This window comes from Oxyura jamaicensis, chromosome 14 (assembly GCF_011077185.1).
Source record: "Oxyura jamaicensis isolate SHBP4307 breed ruddy duck chromosome 14, BPBGC_Ojam_1.0, whole genome shotgun sequence".
Classification (NCBI taxonomy): Eukaryota; Metazoa; Chordata; class Aves; order Anseriformes; family Anatidae; genus Oxyura; species Oxyura jamaicensis.
In genome coordinates, this window is record NC_048906.1 from 9,989,593 (window position 1) to 10,008,376 (window position 18,784).

At 35.2% G+C, this 18,784-nt stretch overlaps 1 protein-coding gene across 3 annotated transcripts in view; it reads left to right on the plus strand.

The window, feature by feature from the left end:
* SNX29 (sorting nexin 29) overlaps positions 1 to 18,784 on the plus strand; it is a 132,061-nt gene that overhangs the window by 81,430 nt on the left and 31,847 nt on the right. For all 3 annotated transcript variants that reach the window (XM_035339398.1, XM_035339399.1, XM_035339400.1), the window contains exon 19: positions 2,736 to 2,876. In XM_035339398.1, the coding sequence (XP_035195289.1) occupies positions 2,736 to 2,876 (141 nt within the window). The remainder of the gene's footprint in view (positions 1 to 2,735; positions 2,877 to 18,784) is intronic.

Genomic DNA, 18,784 nt, shown 5'->3' on the forward strand with positions numbered 1-18,784 from the left:
TTTAGTGTGTTCTGTAATTAGCATCCACAGATTACATTGATTTCCCATTAAAAGATCACAAATGAAATTTTGAATATGTTGAAAATGATGGGAATAGTTCTAACTACTTTTAAGACATCTCAAGCTGCTTGATTTTGATTGTATTTCAAATTTTTGACTACAAAGATAATTATTCCCTGTTTCTCCCGTCCTTAGATTATATGATCCTTATTTCACTTAAATAAGGATAACTGCCTGTATGCCTTGTAGGACTAATTCAGAAAAAATATATACAAGCAGTTTTATTTTTAGGATTTACTTTGCTTGATTTCCTAATTGAATTTGTGTTAAGTGTTTTGAAATATGTTGGCTTGTGAATAGTATTCCCTTTTGAGATAATAAAACTTTAAATGTGTACTAAATCATGAACTTTAATATGCCTTTCATAGTCTATTATACAGTTGTCAATAAATTGAATATGGCACAGGGTTCCAAATATTGCATTTTCATGCTTTACTGTCTAAAAGAAATCAATATCTATGTACATAAAAGAACAGTAAGAAATTTTATCTAAGAAATTAATATGTTTTTGCAGTACTTAAAAAATGCAATTATAGTGTACTGGATTCCTTAATTAGTTAACTATGGGTTTCAGTTTAACAGGTAATACTGAACTGCATGATTCGCTGAATCACATGTGCAAAGATAACTGCTTAGTTAAATTATGATTTCTATATTAAACAATTTGGTTAAAGATGCTTTTAACTTTTTTTTGTAGTCTAGCTGAAAGAAATTAATTTTGGGAGTGTAGACAATTTCAAACAATTTACTGGTCATGAGAATAGGCAGAGAGGTTATATCTGAACAAAGAATAACTCAAATAGTGTTTATTAATAGAATTTTATTCTACTATTAAAGTTTGTTTTCCTATAGTAATTTGCAGAAATCATGCAAAATACTTACCTTACATATTTTCCATCATTTTTTTCAGATATATACTCAGTTATTATATGACAGTCTTATAGGTGTCTAATTATCTTCATCCTGGCTTTATTTTCAAAATTAAAATCTGTGTACTTCTTGCGGACTTATTACAGGATCTTTATCATTACATGATCTGAATTCCTGTTGCCAAAACCAGTTGTATTTTTGTTTGTGTGCGTATGTAATTCACACAATACTGTCAATGTCTAACATTCTTAGATGTGCCAATTTTGGAATTATAGTATTCATTTTTGGTTATAGTCATGAAACATGATGAAACAATGCACAGTAATAACAAAAAAAAATATAGTTGTTATCCAATAGAGTCTGGTTTTATGAATATTTTTTTCAGTGAAATACTATAATTTGACAGATGTATGATAACTGTTAGAAAATGTTGTATGGTATCTGTTAGAAAATGTTGTATTTTGTTACAAGAAGACAGAATCCTTCTATTATTTGAGAAACCAGGTGTCTCTAGAGATGAGGACCTTAAGACCTCTTAAGAGGACCTTCTTAAAGACCAAACTAAAGTATGGCTACGTTCACCAGACGTCAGTGGATCTCCTCTAAAATACCATGAGTCCTTAGTAAAATTTTGTTTATTTTTTCCTAAGGACACAGCAAATCTAGAAGAGAAAGTCCAGGTGAATGATTCAATCATCAGGAAAGGTTTCAATTCAGAGGTGGCATCAGACATCAAAATCCAAATTTCAGTAGTTCTAATGTTACTGTCCACTCTTTATAAGATGGTCAATTTCTTGAATTACTCCTTTTTCTTGGAGAAACAAGGCAAAGTTATATAATCAATACTATGCCATCTTAATTTATGATGCAAAATACTGAGATTATTAACATGCATACAACACACAAATGCCTATATGCATGAGAATGAGCAAGGTACAGATCTTAGTGAGGAAGCTAAGGAGAACTCTGGGCCTTGAGATTTGATGCTTGGCTTATAGTTTCTGATCCGTGCTGTTTCAGCATTTTTTAAAACAGATAATTTCTGTAGAGGTTATTCCCCGGTAATGAATGAAATCTCAGATTTCAGTAAGTACATTTCACTTCTGTATGAATTTTTCCCAGAGAATGTGACTGTTTAGCATATAATTGGTAATATGCTCATGAAATAATTGAGTGGAAAAAACCCTACGGAATCACAAAAGCTACAGCTGTGTTAAATTATACTGAATGTCCTATAGAAGCAGAAAGAATGAATTGTGTATATTTTATAAACAATAAGATTTCTGGTTTATTTTTCAATATAATTTTTTTTTAGAAAGTAAATTAAGTTTCATACTTAGAATAAAATTATGTTATGCTATTCTGATGCTACAAAGCCAATTTACAAAGTTGAAAAACTGTGTTGAATACATAGACATCAATTTTATAGTGGTATTGAATTATTTTTCCCTTTGCTCACTGGCCAGTAGAATACACTGGAAACCATGGTAACAAAAAGCACTACCGTGGTTGCCCCGGAGTCAGCTTAAAATGAGCAGGCTATGTTTTTCTTGATTAATATAACAACAGGACAGAAAGAGAGAAGGAGGGGGAAGAAGGGAGAGAATTAGATTAATGACCTGCAGTAACAGAAGCAGCAAATGTACAATCACAGATGTACCTGTGGATAAGTGATCCTGGAATTTCTACTGCTGTTGCAAAATGAATGTGAAGGTATTATATTGTGAAGCTTTAAAGAGTAAAGGAGGTACATAAGTTCAATGGCTTGGCTTAAAATTATTTTCTTCCATGTCTATGTTTTGCAGGTTTATATTAGAATAAAGGATGATGAATGGAATGTGTATCGAAGGTATGCAGAATTCAGAAGCTTACATCATAAGTTACAGAATAAATACCAGCAAGTAAGGACCTTTAATTTTCCACCAAAGAAGGCCATTGGAAACAAGGTAATTAAAATAACTCACAGTATTGGAAAGAAACCTTTCTTATACACACGCACACAAAATGGGGTGGTTATGATAAATAATTTTTGCACCTGCTGTATGGGCAAAATCTGCAATATACTTCTAGAAACCAGTATAGAGTGAGAAGTAATCAAAGTAATTCATCTCTACATGTAGGAATGATCTGAAAATTAAATTTAACTATCATAAGTCAAATATTTGAGATTTAAGTCATGCTTGTGACTATAAAAGCTTTTTTATAATAAACCACTGAGTGCTTAAATGAGCATTCCTTATGTTAACCAAATTTTTTTCCTTTTATATCGGATTTTCTCTTTTTACATTTTTTTTTTTGCCTTCATATCACTGTTCTTGTATCAAATATCTAAGAAGCACCAAACATAATGAACAGTTCAGTCATTGAAGGAAAGCTGAGATAACGATTAGAATACCCAAAGATCTTCATGACATATTTAGCTTAAGACCACGTTAATGCTTGTATTGTTAAAAAGCCAGAATCATTCTAATTATATCTGTGGCAACTTTGTCTATGGAAGAAAAATCACCATAATTAATTCAGACATTATTTCATATGAAATAAAATTTCCAAAACAAATAGAAAAAATGATGTTTGCAGATTTCTTAGTGGCATTCAGACTTGAGTGAGTGTGGATTGTGAATGTTTATAGATAGTAACTCTGCTCTGAGTTACGAGTTCCCAAGTGTTCCATAAAAATGAGTAGGTGAGCTTGGCACGCATGACATGAAATGAGTAGTAATGCACATAAACTGGAGTAATAAGTGATGTATGTTTATCTGGGATTTACCAATAAAGTCGTAGATATGCCAAGCAAACATAAATATAGTTCAGAGTTAATGTAGTATGTTGTCTACTACCCTAATAAGTGAAAGTACTTAGAATTTTTCTGCTTTTTCATGTGTTAAAGGATCAAGCACTTTTCATTTCTAGTATAGTTTTGTAATTAGAAACAATGTATTTTTCCTGTTTGTTACATAACTTATTCTCTTTTTTGAAGTGGTATTGGCCTCCTTAGTAAATTAGGAAAGCCTTCCTTTAAGCTTGTTTTATAGTCTTTCATCCTAATTACTTTAAATACTAATTGAATTATAACTTCAGTTACATAATAGATATGTAGAAAACAGTTGAGCAACTCAAAAAAACTTGCATTGCTTTTTCTTTCAGTGCTTTAGCTTTGAGTCAAAGTTCTCCCTTAGTCGTGCATAATCCACAATCACTTTCCATCATACCAGGTCTCAGAAAATGTATCTGCTCTTTGGGTGCCATCCATTGTACTTGTGGAAGAGTACTATGCTGAGATGTTAGCCAACTGTAAGATTGTCATTGAGGCTGTCCAGGGAAGTGGTTGGAGGTATTCAAAAGACATACAGATGTGGTGCTTAGGGGCATGCTTTAGTGGTACACTGGGCAGTGCTAGGTTAAGGGTTGGGCTTGATTATCTTGGAGGTCTTTTTAAACCTAAGTGATTCTATGATTCTGACTTTCAGTACAAGATGAGAGGTTTATGCAGGATCTTACACATTAAGATATTTGGTAATAAACATGGGAAGAGATATTGTCACTACTAACTACTTTTGCTTCAATACTGCTTCTTATTTTTAATTTTTATGGGCATTGTTGCCTGTTTGATATGTTGCTAAATTTCAGAAGAGGTTTTTTTTCTCTCTAATCTTAGTTATATTTTTTTAATAGAATAGCAACTGTCTTCACATTTCTAGATGAATCAATACAATCTTAACTTAGTACCTGAAGAACAATTTTGTAGCTAAATTCTGCTAACAAAAGTATCTCTGAGTTTAGGTCAGTCTTTGGCTTTCATATTTTCTGCAAATCCTCAATATTGTTAGGTGCCCAAATAGCATATTGATAAAGCAGTCCTCCATGTGTAAATTCATAATCATGGCTATTTCACAAGTTTTGGAAAATGGTGTTGTGTGCTTTTATATGCACCAGGTCTGTACCTGACTGATGTTACTCTTTGCATCTCTGCAGTACACTTTGCTTGCGAGGATAGTGAAGGTGATGTGCTTACTTGAAATTGTAGTGGCATTGAAAGAGCTTATGTTGAAATCAACACCTTCCTTAATACCCACCCTATGTTTGGTGTTTAGGTATGTGCCTCAGGTTTAGGGAACCTCCAGGACCATAAGAGGACCATGTTCTACAGGATGACCTAGAACCATTACTACATAGTAACAAAACACTGTCTGCTGCTTTACTATGCAAAAAATTGGAGCGCAGAGGACAGTAATGTAGAAAATACTATGGAGAACTATTTATTTTCATCCTTATTTTCTTGCTTACTGCAATAGGAATCAGGGAGATCATGTTCAAATACAAAATTGAAGTTGGACAGAGAAAATGCAAAAATCAGTATTTCAGCTAATTTTAAAAAGTGAGAAAATGAAATATATTTTTTGCTGCTGCTATGTTGTCATTAAGTAGCAGAGAAATCTGAAAATAACAATTAACAAATTGTTAAAATATTTAACAATGTTTAACAATTATAAGACAATAGATAAAGAATCTAGTATTCTTATTAATTGTTTATTCTGTTTTTAATGTATTTGTGCCTTCTGCTTGTTAGCATTGAAGTAGGACAAATGATCTTAGAGTTAGTTTTCATGATCTTTCAGCAAATTATGTAGGATTAGAAACTGGCTTTGGCACTTGAGGAAACATGTTTAATGTACAGAAAACTATCATAATAAAGTCACCAATTAGTAGAAAGTGAACAGAGAAGAGGAAAGAATACTGCTGTGGACAAGTAACCTTTTCTCAATTACAAAGAAGCGTGTTTATTTGGCTTTCAGGTTGTTAACCTTATTTTCAGTGTCTCAGTTTAATTTGCATGTAGCAAATTAGAACTAATGTAAAATAATGAAAAGAATAATTTGATTTATAAGTGTTGCTTTGAATCAAATCTGAACAGTTAATTACAAAAGTGGGTAAACTGATAGGAAATTTTAACAGTAATGCTTGTAAAACTTGATGTATTTTCTTATTTACTCTAGTCCCCATACTGTGTATTTTGTACTAATGATGTTTCAGTGCTGCTGCCAAGTAGTTGGCAAAATCTTTATAAGTAGTCCTTTAAAGAATAAATATTCTTCCTTCAGTTTATTGGTATTTTGAGCAAAACCGAGAAACACTTGTTCTTGTTACATGTGTAAGAGAAATGTCACAGTGGAGTTACTCATACATGTTTGTACTTTGCTTTTTTTAAAACTGCAAATCTTTTTATTCCAAACTTATGAACTGTATTTTTATCGTTTGAACCATTTGTTGTGTAATTTTAAAACATGCTGTCCATGTATCAGCCTGGTTGGTGGTTTCCTAAGTATTTTATATGTAGCTGTATATACCAAGACTTGTAATTTCTAACCATGGTTTTCTTCCAAGAAATAGATCTCTGCATTTCAGCTTGCCTTCAGGTACTTTGGATCTTTTGAATTCATATTTTGTTATTGCAGTTTAAGTTTTTGTTGTAACTGCTGCCTTCCTGCCAGATTCTTAAAGGCTAAGGGACTGGTTTGGTTCCACAAGCATTTCTAGTTCTAGAGAATACTGAATTTGTGAGTTCATGAAGACAAGCTTCATGTGATCATAACACTTGATTGCAAAGGGATCCCTGTATGCCTTTGTATAAAAATATAGCTTTTTTAAATTTTATTTTAAGATGAGCCCAATTTTCTTGCAGTTAGTTTCTGACCTCTGTTGGTGCTGTGTTGGTGCCTTGCTTCTTGAACTGTTGCAAACTAATAGTTAAGTAAGTGAGTACTTCCTGAGCCAATTATTCCATTTTTTTGAATGTTGCAATGTCCTTAAAATCTCAGCTGCTGCTTCGTTAAGTGTTAGAATCTGCCCAATGCAGAATGGGATTTAGTAACTGGATAAACATCTAAATTATCCTCTTGCAAGGGTATTATTGTCCTAGTAGAGGACATATCAAAATAGAAATGATTCTTTGCCCCAGTGAAAGATGTGAATTCAGTGATTGTCTAAGTGTGTAGAAATTGAATCAGGTAGCTTTCTGCTGAGTGCTGACTTGACTGCATGATATCCTTTGCTTTCCTTTAAAATATTGGATATCCAATATGAAAAGAATACACAGCACTTTTCTGAGATTGGAAGAGTGACTTTGCCATGACTCCTCAACTGCATAGGAACAGCAATACAGAAATCTAAAATAAGTTTTCTGTCTAGGAGAAAATGTTGGGAGCAACATTATTCATCATTTTAGCCTGTGCAGCTGAAGTCTGTGAGCTCTCAATAGCTTGTTTCATGCCCAAACGTCAGTTCAATAAAGTAAATTTGTGTCCCTCTCACCCTAGTGACTAAGCTAAATGGTAGGCTGTTTTGTGTATGTAATTACTTTTAGAGTTTGTCAGTGTTATGTGCATGTATCTTAAAATATCTATTCATATATTCACACAAATGCATAAATAGATACATGTATGACAACGTTAACGGCAACATTTGGGATATAGGTGAAAGTAGTTTCTGGAGTATATTTGGTAATTCTGCAAATTCTATTCACCAGGGAATTAATCATTCTCCTGTTTGTTGTCAGTGGACGCCCTGTCTCTCTGTGCAGACGGCTTCTTTTTTTTTCCCTGCAGCACAGCTACTTTTTTTTTTCTTTTTTTTTCTTTTTTTTTTTTTTTCTGAACAATGTCTGTTCTGTTTGCATGTTGCTGAAGATGCTGAAAAGATACAGACAGTCTCCAGAATACCTGTGTTCAGGGAAAAAAAAAATCTTAGGGAAGGATGTAATTTCACTTTAGGCTTGGGTGGCTTTGCACCCTGATTCAGCAGGGCACTTCAGGGCATCCTGAAATTTAAGTCCATTTGGCTTGCATTGAGATCAAAAGTACAGATACATGTGCTTTTGTGCTTCACAACGTTCAGTAGGTCAGAGAAACTATTCTTTGTTAAAGTAGTTTGTCAAAGTCAAACTGTTATAGTGACTTGTGACTTAGAAAGCAGAGAAAAAAAGCGGAACTTCTAGCTAATGCCTTTGGGCCAGTGGGCTAAATAATATTTCTTAGTGCTAAGCTGTGATACTCTGTGTCTTCACAGAGAATTAGTAGAAAATTATGACTATTGCTTCAGAAATAGAATACATTTATTTAAGGCAGAAAACTTTGGAAATATAAATCCTTAAGTTATATCTTAGTAATTTGAATTTGAGGATTACTTTCACTAATGCTTACTTAATTTGATTTTTGGATGTTGTAATATATATGCTTAAATTCTGTATCATTCTTGATTTTTCAAAGTGATTAGATTTTGGTTTTCAGCCTTCTTAGTGGAACTAGTTATTACAGTTATTTTCATTTACTATCTTGCTTGTGGGTTTTAGAAATACTATAGATAATATAAATTTGGCAGACATGCATTTTCTGTAGCTTGATTAAAAAGGAAAGAAAGAGATCCATTTCTGTTGTGTTCAAATCAGGAAAAACTCAGATTAATTTCACATATTTAGCCATAAACGTTAATTTCAGAACAGTGATTCTGTAGCATTCTGTAGTGATAAAGAAAATGTTATCCTTTAAGCTCACCATGTTACTTCATAACTGGAAAGTTCAGTTGACAAAGATGTATAGCCATGCAGATTAAGTTAATACAGTCTAATTTACAAATCAATAACTTAATTGAAGTACCGTACAGATAGAAATAAAAAGAACTTCACATTTGCCATAATTAAGATTTCTAGACGCAGCACATCTCTTTTCTGTCACTGTTGCATGTACATCAATGAGGACTACAGAGTATTTCAGATTTTAAGTCTTGAGTGAAATCCAATTCCATAACTTGCATTTCTGTCATGCTTTTCTCTTGAGGTTAGAGTCACCTTTAAAAGAATCATCACAAGGAGCACAGTATACGATACGCAGTCTGAATTATGTAATTTAGCACATGAAGCATGTTTGTAGCTACTTATGTCTGTTAAAGTGAGTTACAATACCAGCCCCAACAAAGCTGGGTAGCTTTTGTTAGTTCACAATTTCTGACTGCTTGTGTAACAAAATACGTTTCCTATGAATTAATAAGGCAAAAATGTAAAAGAAGAAACAACTGTGGTATGACTAAATGTGATGCAAATGTCAGTAAGACTGTATTATAACAACATTTTATTATAAACCAGTTGAATCAAAATAGTCAATTAAGTTGCTATTGTAATGTAGTACAAGAAGAGATGATACAGTGATGCCAACAAATAGTACGTTTGTTAGAGATCCAAAATAAACCTTAACGGAGGAGGAGCAATTCCCTTTCCTAGTGCACAGGAGGAGATAAATGGCCATACTGATTCAGGTCTGTGGTCCAGCCAGCCATTTTCACTGTTGGTGTCCAAAGTGGATTCCTGGATTCACGCAGATCCTCTGGGTTTTTATCTGGAAAAGACTCACTTGATGTTTTATGTATACAGCACTTAAAAAAAAAATAAAAATAGTTCATTTTGTCTTCATTTCCGTTTTTTGGTCATATCACTATCTATGAAAAGAGAGATAAATCACTAGGAAATGGTTAGCTTTTGTATTACAAATACTCTATGCAAATGCTTCATCTTGAAGTTCTGTGCTATGAAATGTCTGGGTTACCTAAAACTCAGCATGAAGGCTAAAGCTAGCACAGTGCATGGCAGAATATTTTATTTTTGGTGGTTTAATTTAAAAGATAAACGGTATGACAACTCATACTTATGCATCTCTTTCAAAATGTCTCACTGAATTCATATGTGCATGTAGGTGTTCATTTGGTGCTTATGTGTAACATTTCATGGGAATCATGAATTGAGTCTTCTCCTTTTCAAATGACAAAAAAAGAAAAGATATTAATTGCTGTTGAACTTCAGTTAGAAGGAGCACAAAATATTTGGGGTCTATAAAATAAAGTCTTGCCTCTCAAGGGTTTTCTTTTCCCTGTCTTATAATGCTGCAGTTAAGAGAAGCAATTTGTTCAAAGAAATTACTGGAGAAGAAGCTTGTAGAAACAGTTCAGATGGTGTTGCTTTACATGATGACATTGGGGGGGCTGGGGGGGAGTAATGTAATTTACATGCTGCTTGGACAACTGCTAGATAAAAATATTGTGGTTTTATAACTCCCCATGCGTCATTTAGGTGTTCTAGTAGCCTTCTGGTATAAAATGAAAATATAAAAATAACTCTAAATTTGTTTCTTATTGTGTTGGTGATGCAAAATTAGCTAGTTACTGGGATTAATAAATTTCTGTTTGGGGAGATGTTATGAGAGACACCTGATGACAAATATAAAACTAAACCCTCCTTTCTCTGAATCTGATTTTTTTACCTTAATTTTTCTATCTTTTTGTACCTACCCATATGCTTGATTTTGTTTTTTCTTTTTTATTTGAAGTGGAGAAAACTAAATATCAAATTCTTCAGATCATGTAAAATGCTAGAGACATTTTCTGCTTGAAAAATTTGGTTTTACTCACTCTACCATGTAAAATATCTTTACATGCAGGCACTGGAAATCAATATTTCACATTTATTTCTAGAAACTTGAATTGTCCTATCTTGATAAAATTTCTACTAAAGGAGCATCCAGTCCTTTGAGTGGGAATAAAGTTGAAGGACCATCTTGCATCCCTGTACTGTTTGATATTTGGGATGGTCAACTGCTGAATTAATGAATTTTTCTAGTTTCTGGAAAATCATATATTTATTGCTAGAGTTAAAAAAAAAATCAAATAGAAGTATTTTGATAATGTTGGTCCCCAGGTGTAGACGATAGTCAGAAGCTAGCAGTCTTCTTTAGAAGACCTTCAGATCTCCTTTAAGATGTCTTGATGTTGTTGGTTATCAACAAACCGAGCAAGGTTGCTGTGTTCTTAGCTAAATGTGTCAGGAGAGGTCAGCCAAGGCAGTGGGGTGTTGACCACCTACCTCCCTGTAATGCTGCTCCATCACTTCTGGGGCAGTCTGCACCTATCCCTCAGTACCCCCCTGCCCCCCTGTCCTGCCTTGCTAGGTCCAAGCAACAAGAAATGGGAGGCATGAGTTCTGCTGAAGGGTTTTTGCTGAAAATGAAATAATCTATTGAAATGTGGTCTGAGCTCTGGGGAAAATACAGAAACCAATTGCTTTCACTTGTTGAGAGGGTAGAAGAGAAATGGTGGTTTTGGCTAACCTGTTTGTGGGTTTGCGTCATTGATTGTTGTGGATTTATTTTTTTTACTTTTTTGAGGGAAGGCATCACTGTAAGCTTGTTTATACAATATTGTACACTAAGCACTGTTTGTGCCATGTTTCTAAATGTTTTGTTTTTTTCTTTTTGGTTTTGTTTATTTTTTTCTTTGTCTTATTTATTGGCCTTCAGGGCATTTTCAAACCTGATAAAAGGAGGAAATGAAGAAAGAAAACTACAGTGGGGGGAAAGCACTGAACTGAGATATATTTTAACTAATGTTGTTGATAGTTACTACTGCAGTATAGGCTACAGAAGAAATGGATCTCAATTTCATGAACTGTTTTGGTAGCTTCCAGAAACTCCTGAATAAAAATAGAGAGTAGTTTGATATGTACTTAGTCTAAGGAGAAAACAGTTCAGTAAGTGAGCAGATAAACCCTAGGGGTAATGTTGTAAGCTGCAGTTTTCTATTGATGCTTTTTAATGAACAGTTGATTCCTTGACAAGTTGACGCATGGTGGGCATTTATGCCTTTAAATAATAAAATATTTAGATGAGCCTGGATTTTGGTAGAATAACATTATCAATTGAGTGCTTCTAGCAGTGAAATTAAGCACAGCGATAAAAAGAGATAAGTTTTGGTTTTGTTCTCAAGCTTTCTTTTTTTCACGTTAAACTCTTTTTTTCAAATTCGGTTTTGAGAAAGTTTGGCTGGATGATACTGCTTGGATGAAAATGCTGGGTATGGCTCTGGTGAGGCCGTACCTCGAGTACTGTGTTCAGTTTTGGGCCCCTCGCTACAAGAAGGACATCGAGGTGCTTGAGCGGGTCCAAAGAAGGGCGACGAAGCTGGTGAGGGGCCTGGAGAACAAGTCCTACGAGGAGCGGCTGAAGGAGCTGGGCTTATTCAGCCTGGAGAAGAGGAGGCTCAGGGGCGACCTTATCGCTCTCTACAGATACCTTAAAGGAGGCTGTAGAGAGGTGGGGGTTGGTCTGTTCTCCCACGTGCCTGGTGACAGGACGAGGGGGAATGGGCTAAAGTTGCGCCAGGGGAGTTTTAGGTCAGATGTTAGGAAGAGCTTCTTTACTGAAAGGGTTGTGAGGCATTGGAACAGGCTGCCCAGGGAGGTGGTGGAGTCACCATCCCTGGAAGTCTTCAAAAGACGTTTAGATGTAGAGCTTAGGGATATGGTTTAGTGGGGACTGTTAGTGTTAGGTTAGAGGTTGGACTCGATGATCTTGAGGTCTCTTCCAACCTAGAAATTCTGTGATTCTGTGTGATTCTGTGATTCTGTATTTTAAGGTCAAGGTTCTGGGATTGCGTTGGGAAGGAATTGATGAAAATAGGATTGTTTGTTGTTTTGTCAAGACCTGGGGAGTTCCTTGGTCCAAGCAGACTTTTATGCATCACTTAAGATGCATGCTCTCTGGACCTGCACATAGGAGGTCTAATAGAGCACCATTGTATTCAAAGAAAGCACAGGCAGAACCTTACTATGACTAGTTGGGTCGAATGCAGCGATGTATAAAGTACCTTCTTGCTCAAAATAAAAGGTAAGACTTTTTTCAAAAATTATCATTTGGGGAAGAAAAAAGGAAAAAAACAACACCAATATATACTTGCAAGGCATAGCTTGAGCTTACAGCTCTTTTGGTGGCCTGAGAAGCACCTGACACAGCACCAAGCAACCGTTTCCTTACTGAGCAGCCCTGCGGAGTACTGCAGGAGACGTCCCACATCTCTAGCAATTAGAAATGCTAATGAGTGTCGCACGTCTCCAAGTAAATTTGGGCCCAGCTGAGGGCATTGCCAGGGCTGTGGTCTGAACTCAGTGGGATCTGTAGCAGCAATGCCTTTTTCAAATGACTTATCAGAAAGAAAGCAATCCTTGAAGTTATCAGTAAAATAAAGCCACAGCTAGAGGTGGAAAGGTATCAACTACTCTGAAGAAACGGAGTAATAATTACAGTTATGTAGTAAATCTCTGTTTAAAGAAAGATTTATTTTCAGAAGTGACAGTTCCTTGATTACTTCTTTGTATCTTATTCCCTTGAATTCCTGTTGGCTCCACTGAACAGTAAATGTACAAAAAGATCTCACAGTGGGATGGTTATTTCTGGCAATTTCATGTATTGTATTCCCATGTTTTATTGTATAATGCTAGCCTTAGTCTGCCATACAGAAATTGGCATTACAAATAGGATGGAAATTTTAATTTCATGAACTTTAATAATTTTGCTTTCTTTGCTAATATGGTAATGTTTGGTACGTTCAGGATTGGAAGCTGTACCTCTGTAAAATTGTTTCTTCATGCAGTAGCTACTGAAGGACATACACGGACAAGTGTATTCAAGTTTGGTTTCATTGTGGCCTTTGCAAAGATGACAGCGTAAAAACTAATAATTGTAATCTAACTATTTTTTAGTCATGATAATGATTCAGCAATTCAATGTTTGTTTAGCTCCCATTTCAGCCTCTTATTTCCAGCTTCACTTGGAGGTGTGCAGTTTGGTGTTCTCTAAACAAAAAATGATACGATAATTTGGTTAAGACTGGTTGACCAAGGTGGTGAAAAATACAAGACTACACCAGAATAACCTGAGTTTATTTCTGCATATATGGGCTCATCTTTGAATAGCACTATTGTTAGCTGTATTTAGGAAGGGATGCGTGGTGGGCTCTCACAGAGGCTGACACAGCTCTCATTGAAGTCCAAAGCTGTATCTCCTCTTATTTTAATGGCTTTGGATTGGGCTGTGCTTTTTCCCCAGTGCTAACAATAGGTTAGTTATATGATAACTAGTGTTCACAACATTGGAAGCAGTGCATTTTATACTGATTGCAGCAGCACCAAACCCACAATATAACATGCTTTATCTGTCCCTAAATCATGGCAGGTAACCATGGCAATCATACCATTTTCAACAGCCCATGGAAAATATTTGAAACATCTTAACTGAGCTGTCCCATTAATAATGAAGAATATCAATGTTTTGCCATCTGCTACATACTAACATTGTATTGAAATACCAGCAGTTGTGTGAAACAATTTAAACTGCAAGCTGGAATGAACTTGGCTTGTAATAAAAAACAAAACAAAACAAAAAAACCCTGCAAAACAGAATAATATCAAATATGTCAGGCTCTGATTTTTAGTTTTATAGCTTAACATCATCTTCTAATATCTGATGAGTCTGTAAGATTTCTGTTATATATTCTCATTCTTAGAAATTTGTAATTTGATATTAGTGGTTTGCTAATGTATAGTTGTTGCCAGGGTGGAAGCTTGGACAATTCTCAGTCAAAAATAATTTCATAAAATATTTTGGGAGCTGTTAACTTAAGATTGAACAATAAGAGCAGTCTATTTTCCCAGATGTGTTTTGATGTTTTTGCAATCTGAAGCCTTTTTGCTTGTTAACTGAAATTTTGTGGACTGTTAATCAAAATATGTGCTTTTGAACTGAGGGCTAAGAAATAATTTTAAGAGTGGTTTGTGGAGAACCTATAGGTAGTTCTATTTTTCAGAAAATATGCTGACAAATTGAAGGTGTGTGCTGGTATGTTAGGTCTCATTTATCAATTTGTTAATTTAATTAGTTTACAGTGTAAGCTTACTCTATATAAATGGGTGGTACATGTGGCCAAGATGCGCTATAGATGTATATCGGAATCTGTCCATATTTTTTATATAGTTGAGTCCCTAAAATACGTATCATCCAGTCTTTTAACATGGCCAGAAAGATTCATAATCAAATAGGAAGGGCAATGGATTATGGTTACAGGCAATGCATCCCTGCAAGTGCTGGTTCCTTTCCTACATGTTGAATGCCTTCATGGATTGTTACTCAAGTGGCACTGAATATGTGAGGTTTTCTATTCAGCCAGATTAGAGCTGCTTCTCAGGTAAGAGTATAAGACACTTTCAGCATCTTGACTAAGAGCAGCGGTAGCTGTCCATAAATAATTTCTTGCACAGAGGTTATGTGGGTGCAAAGTGTTTATTTCTGAACTTGAAATCTTAAAAGCAGAGCTCCTGTCTGATTTGAGTACAATTTCGCCCCTTCTAGTGCTGTGGGCTCAAGGAGTGGGGCTTATCATGAATGAGGTATTTTACAAGGAATAGTTAAATTTCTTTCCAAAGAAATTAACAAATTAAGTTTGGAGGGCACATTCAGTCTGTCACCGCCTTGAGTTATGAGAACTGAAAGGGCCAGCTAGCCTTGCCTCATGGTTTTACAGTTGGCAAGACTGAAGCCTGTTCAGTTATCTTCATGGGGAGACTTGCTTGAAGCCAAGCTCAGGAAACTACTTGAAAATGAATGCTTCCAGAGTGGTTATGGGAGGATCTAGTATATTCTGCATTGAAATGGAGAAAAGCTTATTATAGAATCTTTTTTTTTTTTTTTTTTTTTTCTGTAATAATTTCAAATGATGTATAATTTGTGTTCTATAAACAGATACAGTTCTTGAAAGTATAGGAACCAAATTTGTATAAAGCTGTTTTTAGTGCCATTTTTGGTATGTGCTTCTGGGAAAAAAATCAGTGCAATTAATAAAAAAAATATATTTTTATAGCATTTTTTTTGTTTTCTATAAGTGCTGTCTCTTAAAAATAAGCAATACACATGGTAAAGACAGGTAAAATTCATAAAGCATTCCTGCAATTAAAAACACTTCTTAGGGTACTGATGAGGCAAAGGAAAGATCTTCCTTTCATAACCTAACTGGTTCAATGACAAGGTTGGCAATTCAGGAAATAAATTCTTTTTCCCTGTCATAAGGAGGAGACCTGCTGTTTATTCACCCTACCCTTACCGTTTCTTCTATACGTTTCTGTTACCTGAATTTCAGAAAATACTTCTGATTCTTGTAATAGTACCATCCATATTTCTGAGGGCAGGTCTCTTCTTTTTAGCCATGTTAGTAAGTTCTCTCTTCAGTGAGGAAATGTGTACCTTCATTTAGTACCAGTACTTTGTCTTCCAATACATGCATTTATTTTCCAAAAAATAAAACGATCTAAACTTTAATGCTGTGAAAATGTATAAGAATGTTCTTTAAGAGTTGTAGATAACTGGGTCCAATGAAAAGAGGGTAGCAGTTACCTTTTTATAATTTGAGGCTGAAAAAGCTGGCCAGGCTTTGAACCAATTGTGTTTTTCTGCTATCAACTGCTTTATTTACTACTCTGTGACAAGAACTCTTTATCACTGCTGCTACTTGGCAGTAACAATGGCAAAATAATTCCTCTGAGTAGCCAACCTGCTGTTGTGCCACAAACGTGTGATGACAAAGTATAGACCTACAGCTGCGTTGTTTTGACCCCGGATTACATTGCTTCTGGTGAGGATAGTGGGCAACAGTACATGTACAGAATTTCGTGGTAGAGATTACTCTGTACTGGTTTTGGAGATCAATTTTATATCAGGCTAAAGGAGCATTTTTAAACTGTGTTCAGGCTGAGTTTCACTCCTGAGATTTTCTTTATTTCACTTGAATTAATGGCAGAAAAATAGCTATATTATAAGCCCTAATAGGATTAGCTGTAAACAGCAAAAATGCATTCCCCAATTGTGTTCTGGCAGTTTAATTAGAAAACTGCTTTGTGCAGTTATTATCTGTAGTTAATGAGATTCTTTACATTAGCCATAAGTGATATAAAATACCTATATTCAGCATTTTACTCCTGTGTTTATAACCAAGTGGTCCTGCCTGTAAAAGAGAATGCATTGGTTTAAATACATGTGCAGCACACACAGGGGACTAAAAAAGAGCAGCTTCTGCACAAGAGCAAATTTTAACATAATTGCAATGACTTCACTGCAAATACTGTTGCTGAGAATTTGTGACCAAAAAACCTTAAGAACTGAAGAACAGCTAATGATTGCAGTACTATAAAACAAAGGTTTTCTTGAGGGCTTGTAAACAACATTGAATGAACTGATAAAAGGAGAACCAAGAAAGCGCTGTGGGGGATGAGGCTGGTTCTTTGGAAGGACTCAAGGCTTGAGGCTGTGTCTGTGCTGGGAGAGAACTCGCAGAGCAAAGTGATACTCCTTAGACATCTAGTATACACCATCAGGAGCAGGGGAAAGGGATCGCTCCAAACCTGGAACGGTCTCCCAGGCCAAACATCACTGCTACTCCTGTTCTTAAAGCTTTCAGAACTAAGTTGTTCCACAAAGGTTTTCTTCTTTGAGACCTCCTGTGCTTGACACCCTGCGACATGCAATGTTGTCCTGTCTTCTGCCTCATGCAGCTGGCAGTAGCAAATCAGTGTCCCCACCAACGTGACAATGTGATGCTTGAAACCCTTGGAGTGAAAAGATATGGAGGGCAAGGCTGCTTCTTGAGCTAGTCAAAGGAATCAATAGGAATGCAAATCTTAGTGAAAAGAGGGAAAAAAAGATATCTGTATCAACTACCTATTAAAATACTGCATTAGGGTTGTTTTTATTTATTATTAGTATTTTATTTTATTCTAATACGTGGTGACACATATTACAATTTTTACTTTAACGTTTCCCAACAGCTTGTATAGACTTCTGTTCTGCACTCTTGTCCAGACTTCGTCAGTGCAGCGGGGTGCAAGCAAGCTGTTGCTCTGTTCCTTTGAGCAGTAACTGTACTCGGCTGGGGAGTGACAGTGGAGCACATTGCATGAAGTGTCAGCAGTGCAGATTTTTCTTTTAAGTATGGGTTTCCAAGAGTTCTCATGCTTCTTCAGCTCTTCATATTTCAGTAAATCAATTAATATCAGAAGCATTTGCTACAGGATTTGTGTGGGGGGTGTGCATGTGTGTGTAGTAAACTGTTGCTGAAAAACATTGTGACTGTTAGAAAAGAAATAGCAAACTATATAACTCATAGTTGTGGGGCTTTGTTTTGTTTTTTTACTTCTGTACTGATCTTGATTCTTCCATGCATTAATGTAACATCAGAATGTCAAACAGGATTGGATGTCAATGTGAGTTCACACCTAGAAAACAGAAGGAACAAGAGGTATTTTGGAGTTTTGTGAGCTTAACTAAAGACGAGCACTGACTAGCTTTTTGAAACCTGTAGGGATGAATGTCTTCAGCAGTTATACCTTACAGTAATTACAATTACATGTTGTTAAATATTTGTATGCAAATAAAAGACGAGCAGCAAAGACTTCCTTACATCATTAAAACTGGGATTATTTTTTAATATACAGGATTCGTATAGTATTTCTGTGATAGCTTTATGTGCATTGTGTTTTATAACTTAACTTGGGAAAGGGATGCGAAGATGATGGTGTGTGTTTGTTCGAAGATTTTAGTCTGGGGAAACAGGATCTATGGAGTATAAGCACAGCAACGGGAGTCCTCCTGTGTCAATTTCTGTTAATTTAGCCTTTTATCCAAATGATTAAGAAAACAGTTGATGTAATGAATTCAGTTGATAATTTGTCCCTGATTTTAAGATTTTAATGGAATCAAAAATCTGTTGTGTTGTTTTAATACTACACTGAGATAATGACAATAGTAAAAATGTCACCCACTTGTCAAAGGCTTGTCTAAGCTAAGGCTTTGGCTGAACTGTGTAGATTGCTGCACTAATGGAAGTTTTTTAAAATTCCAAAATGCTAACATATATATAGTTATCAGACAGAAAATGCATGTTGAAGCTAAAAAAAAAAAAAAAAAAAAGTTTAAGCGTTTTATAGAATGTGTCTTGG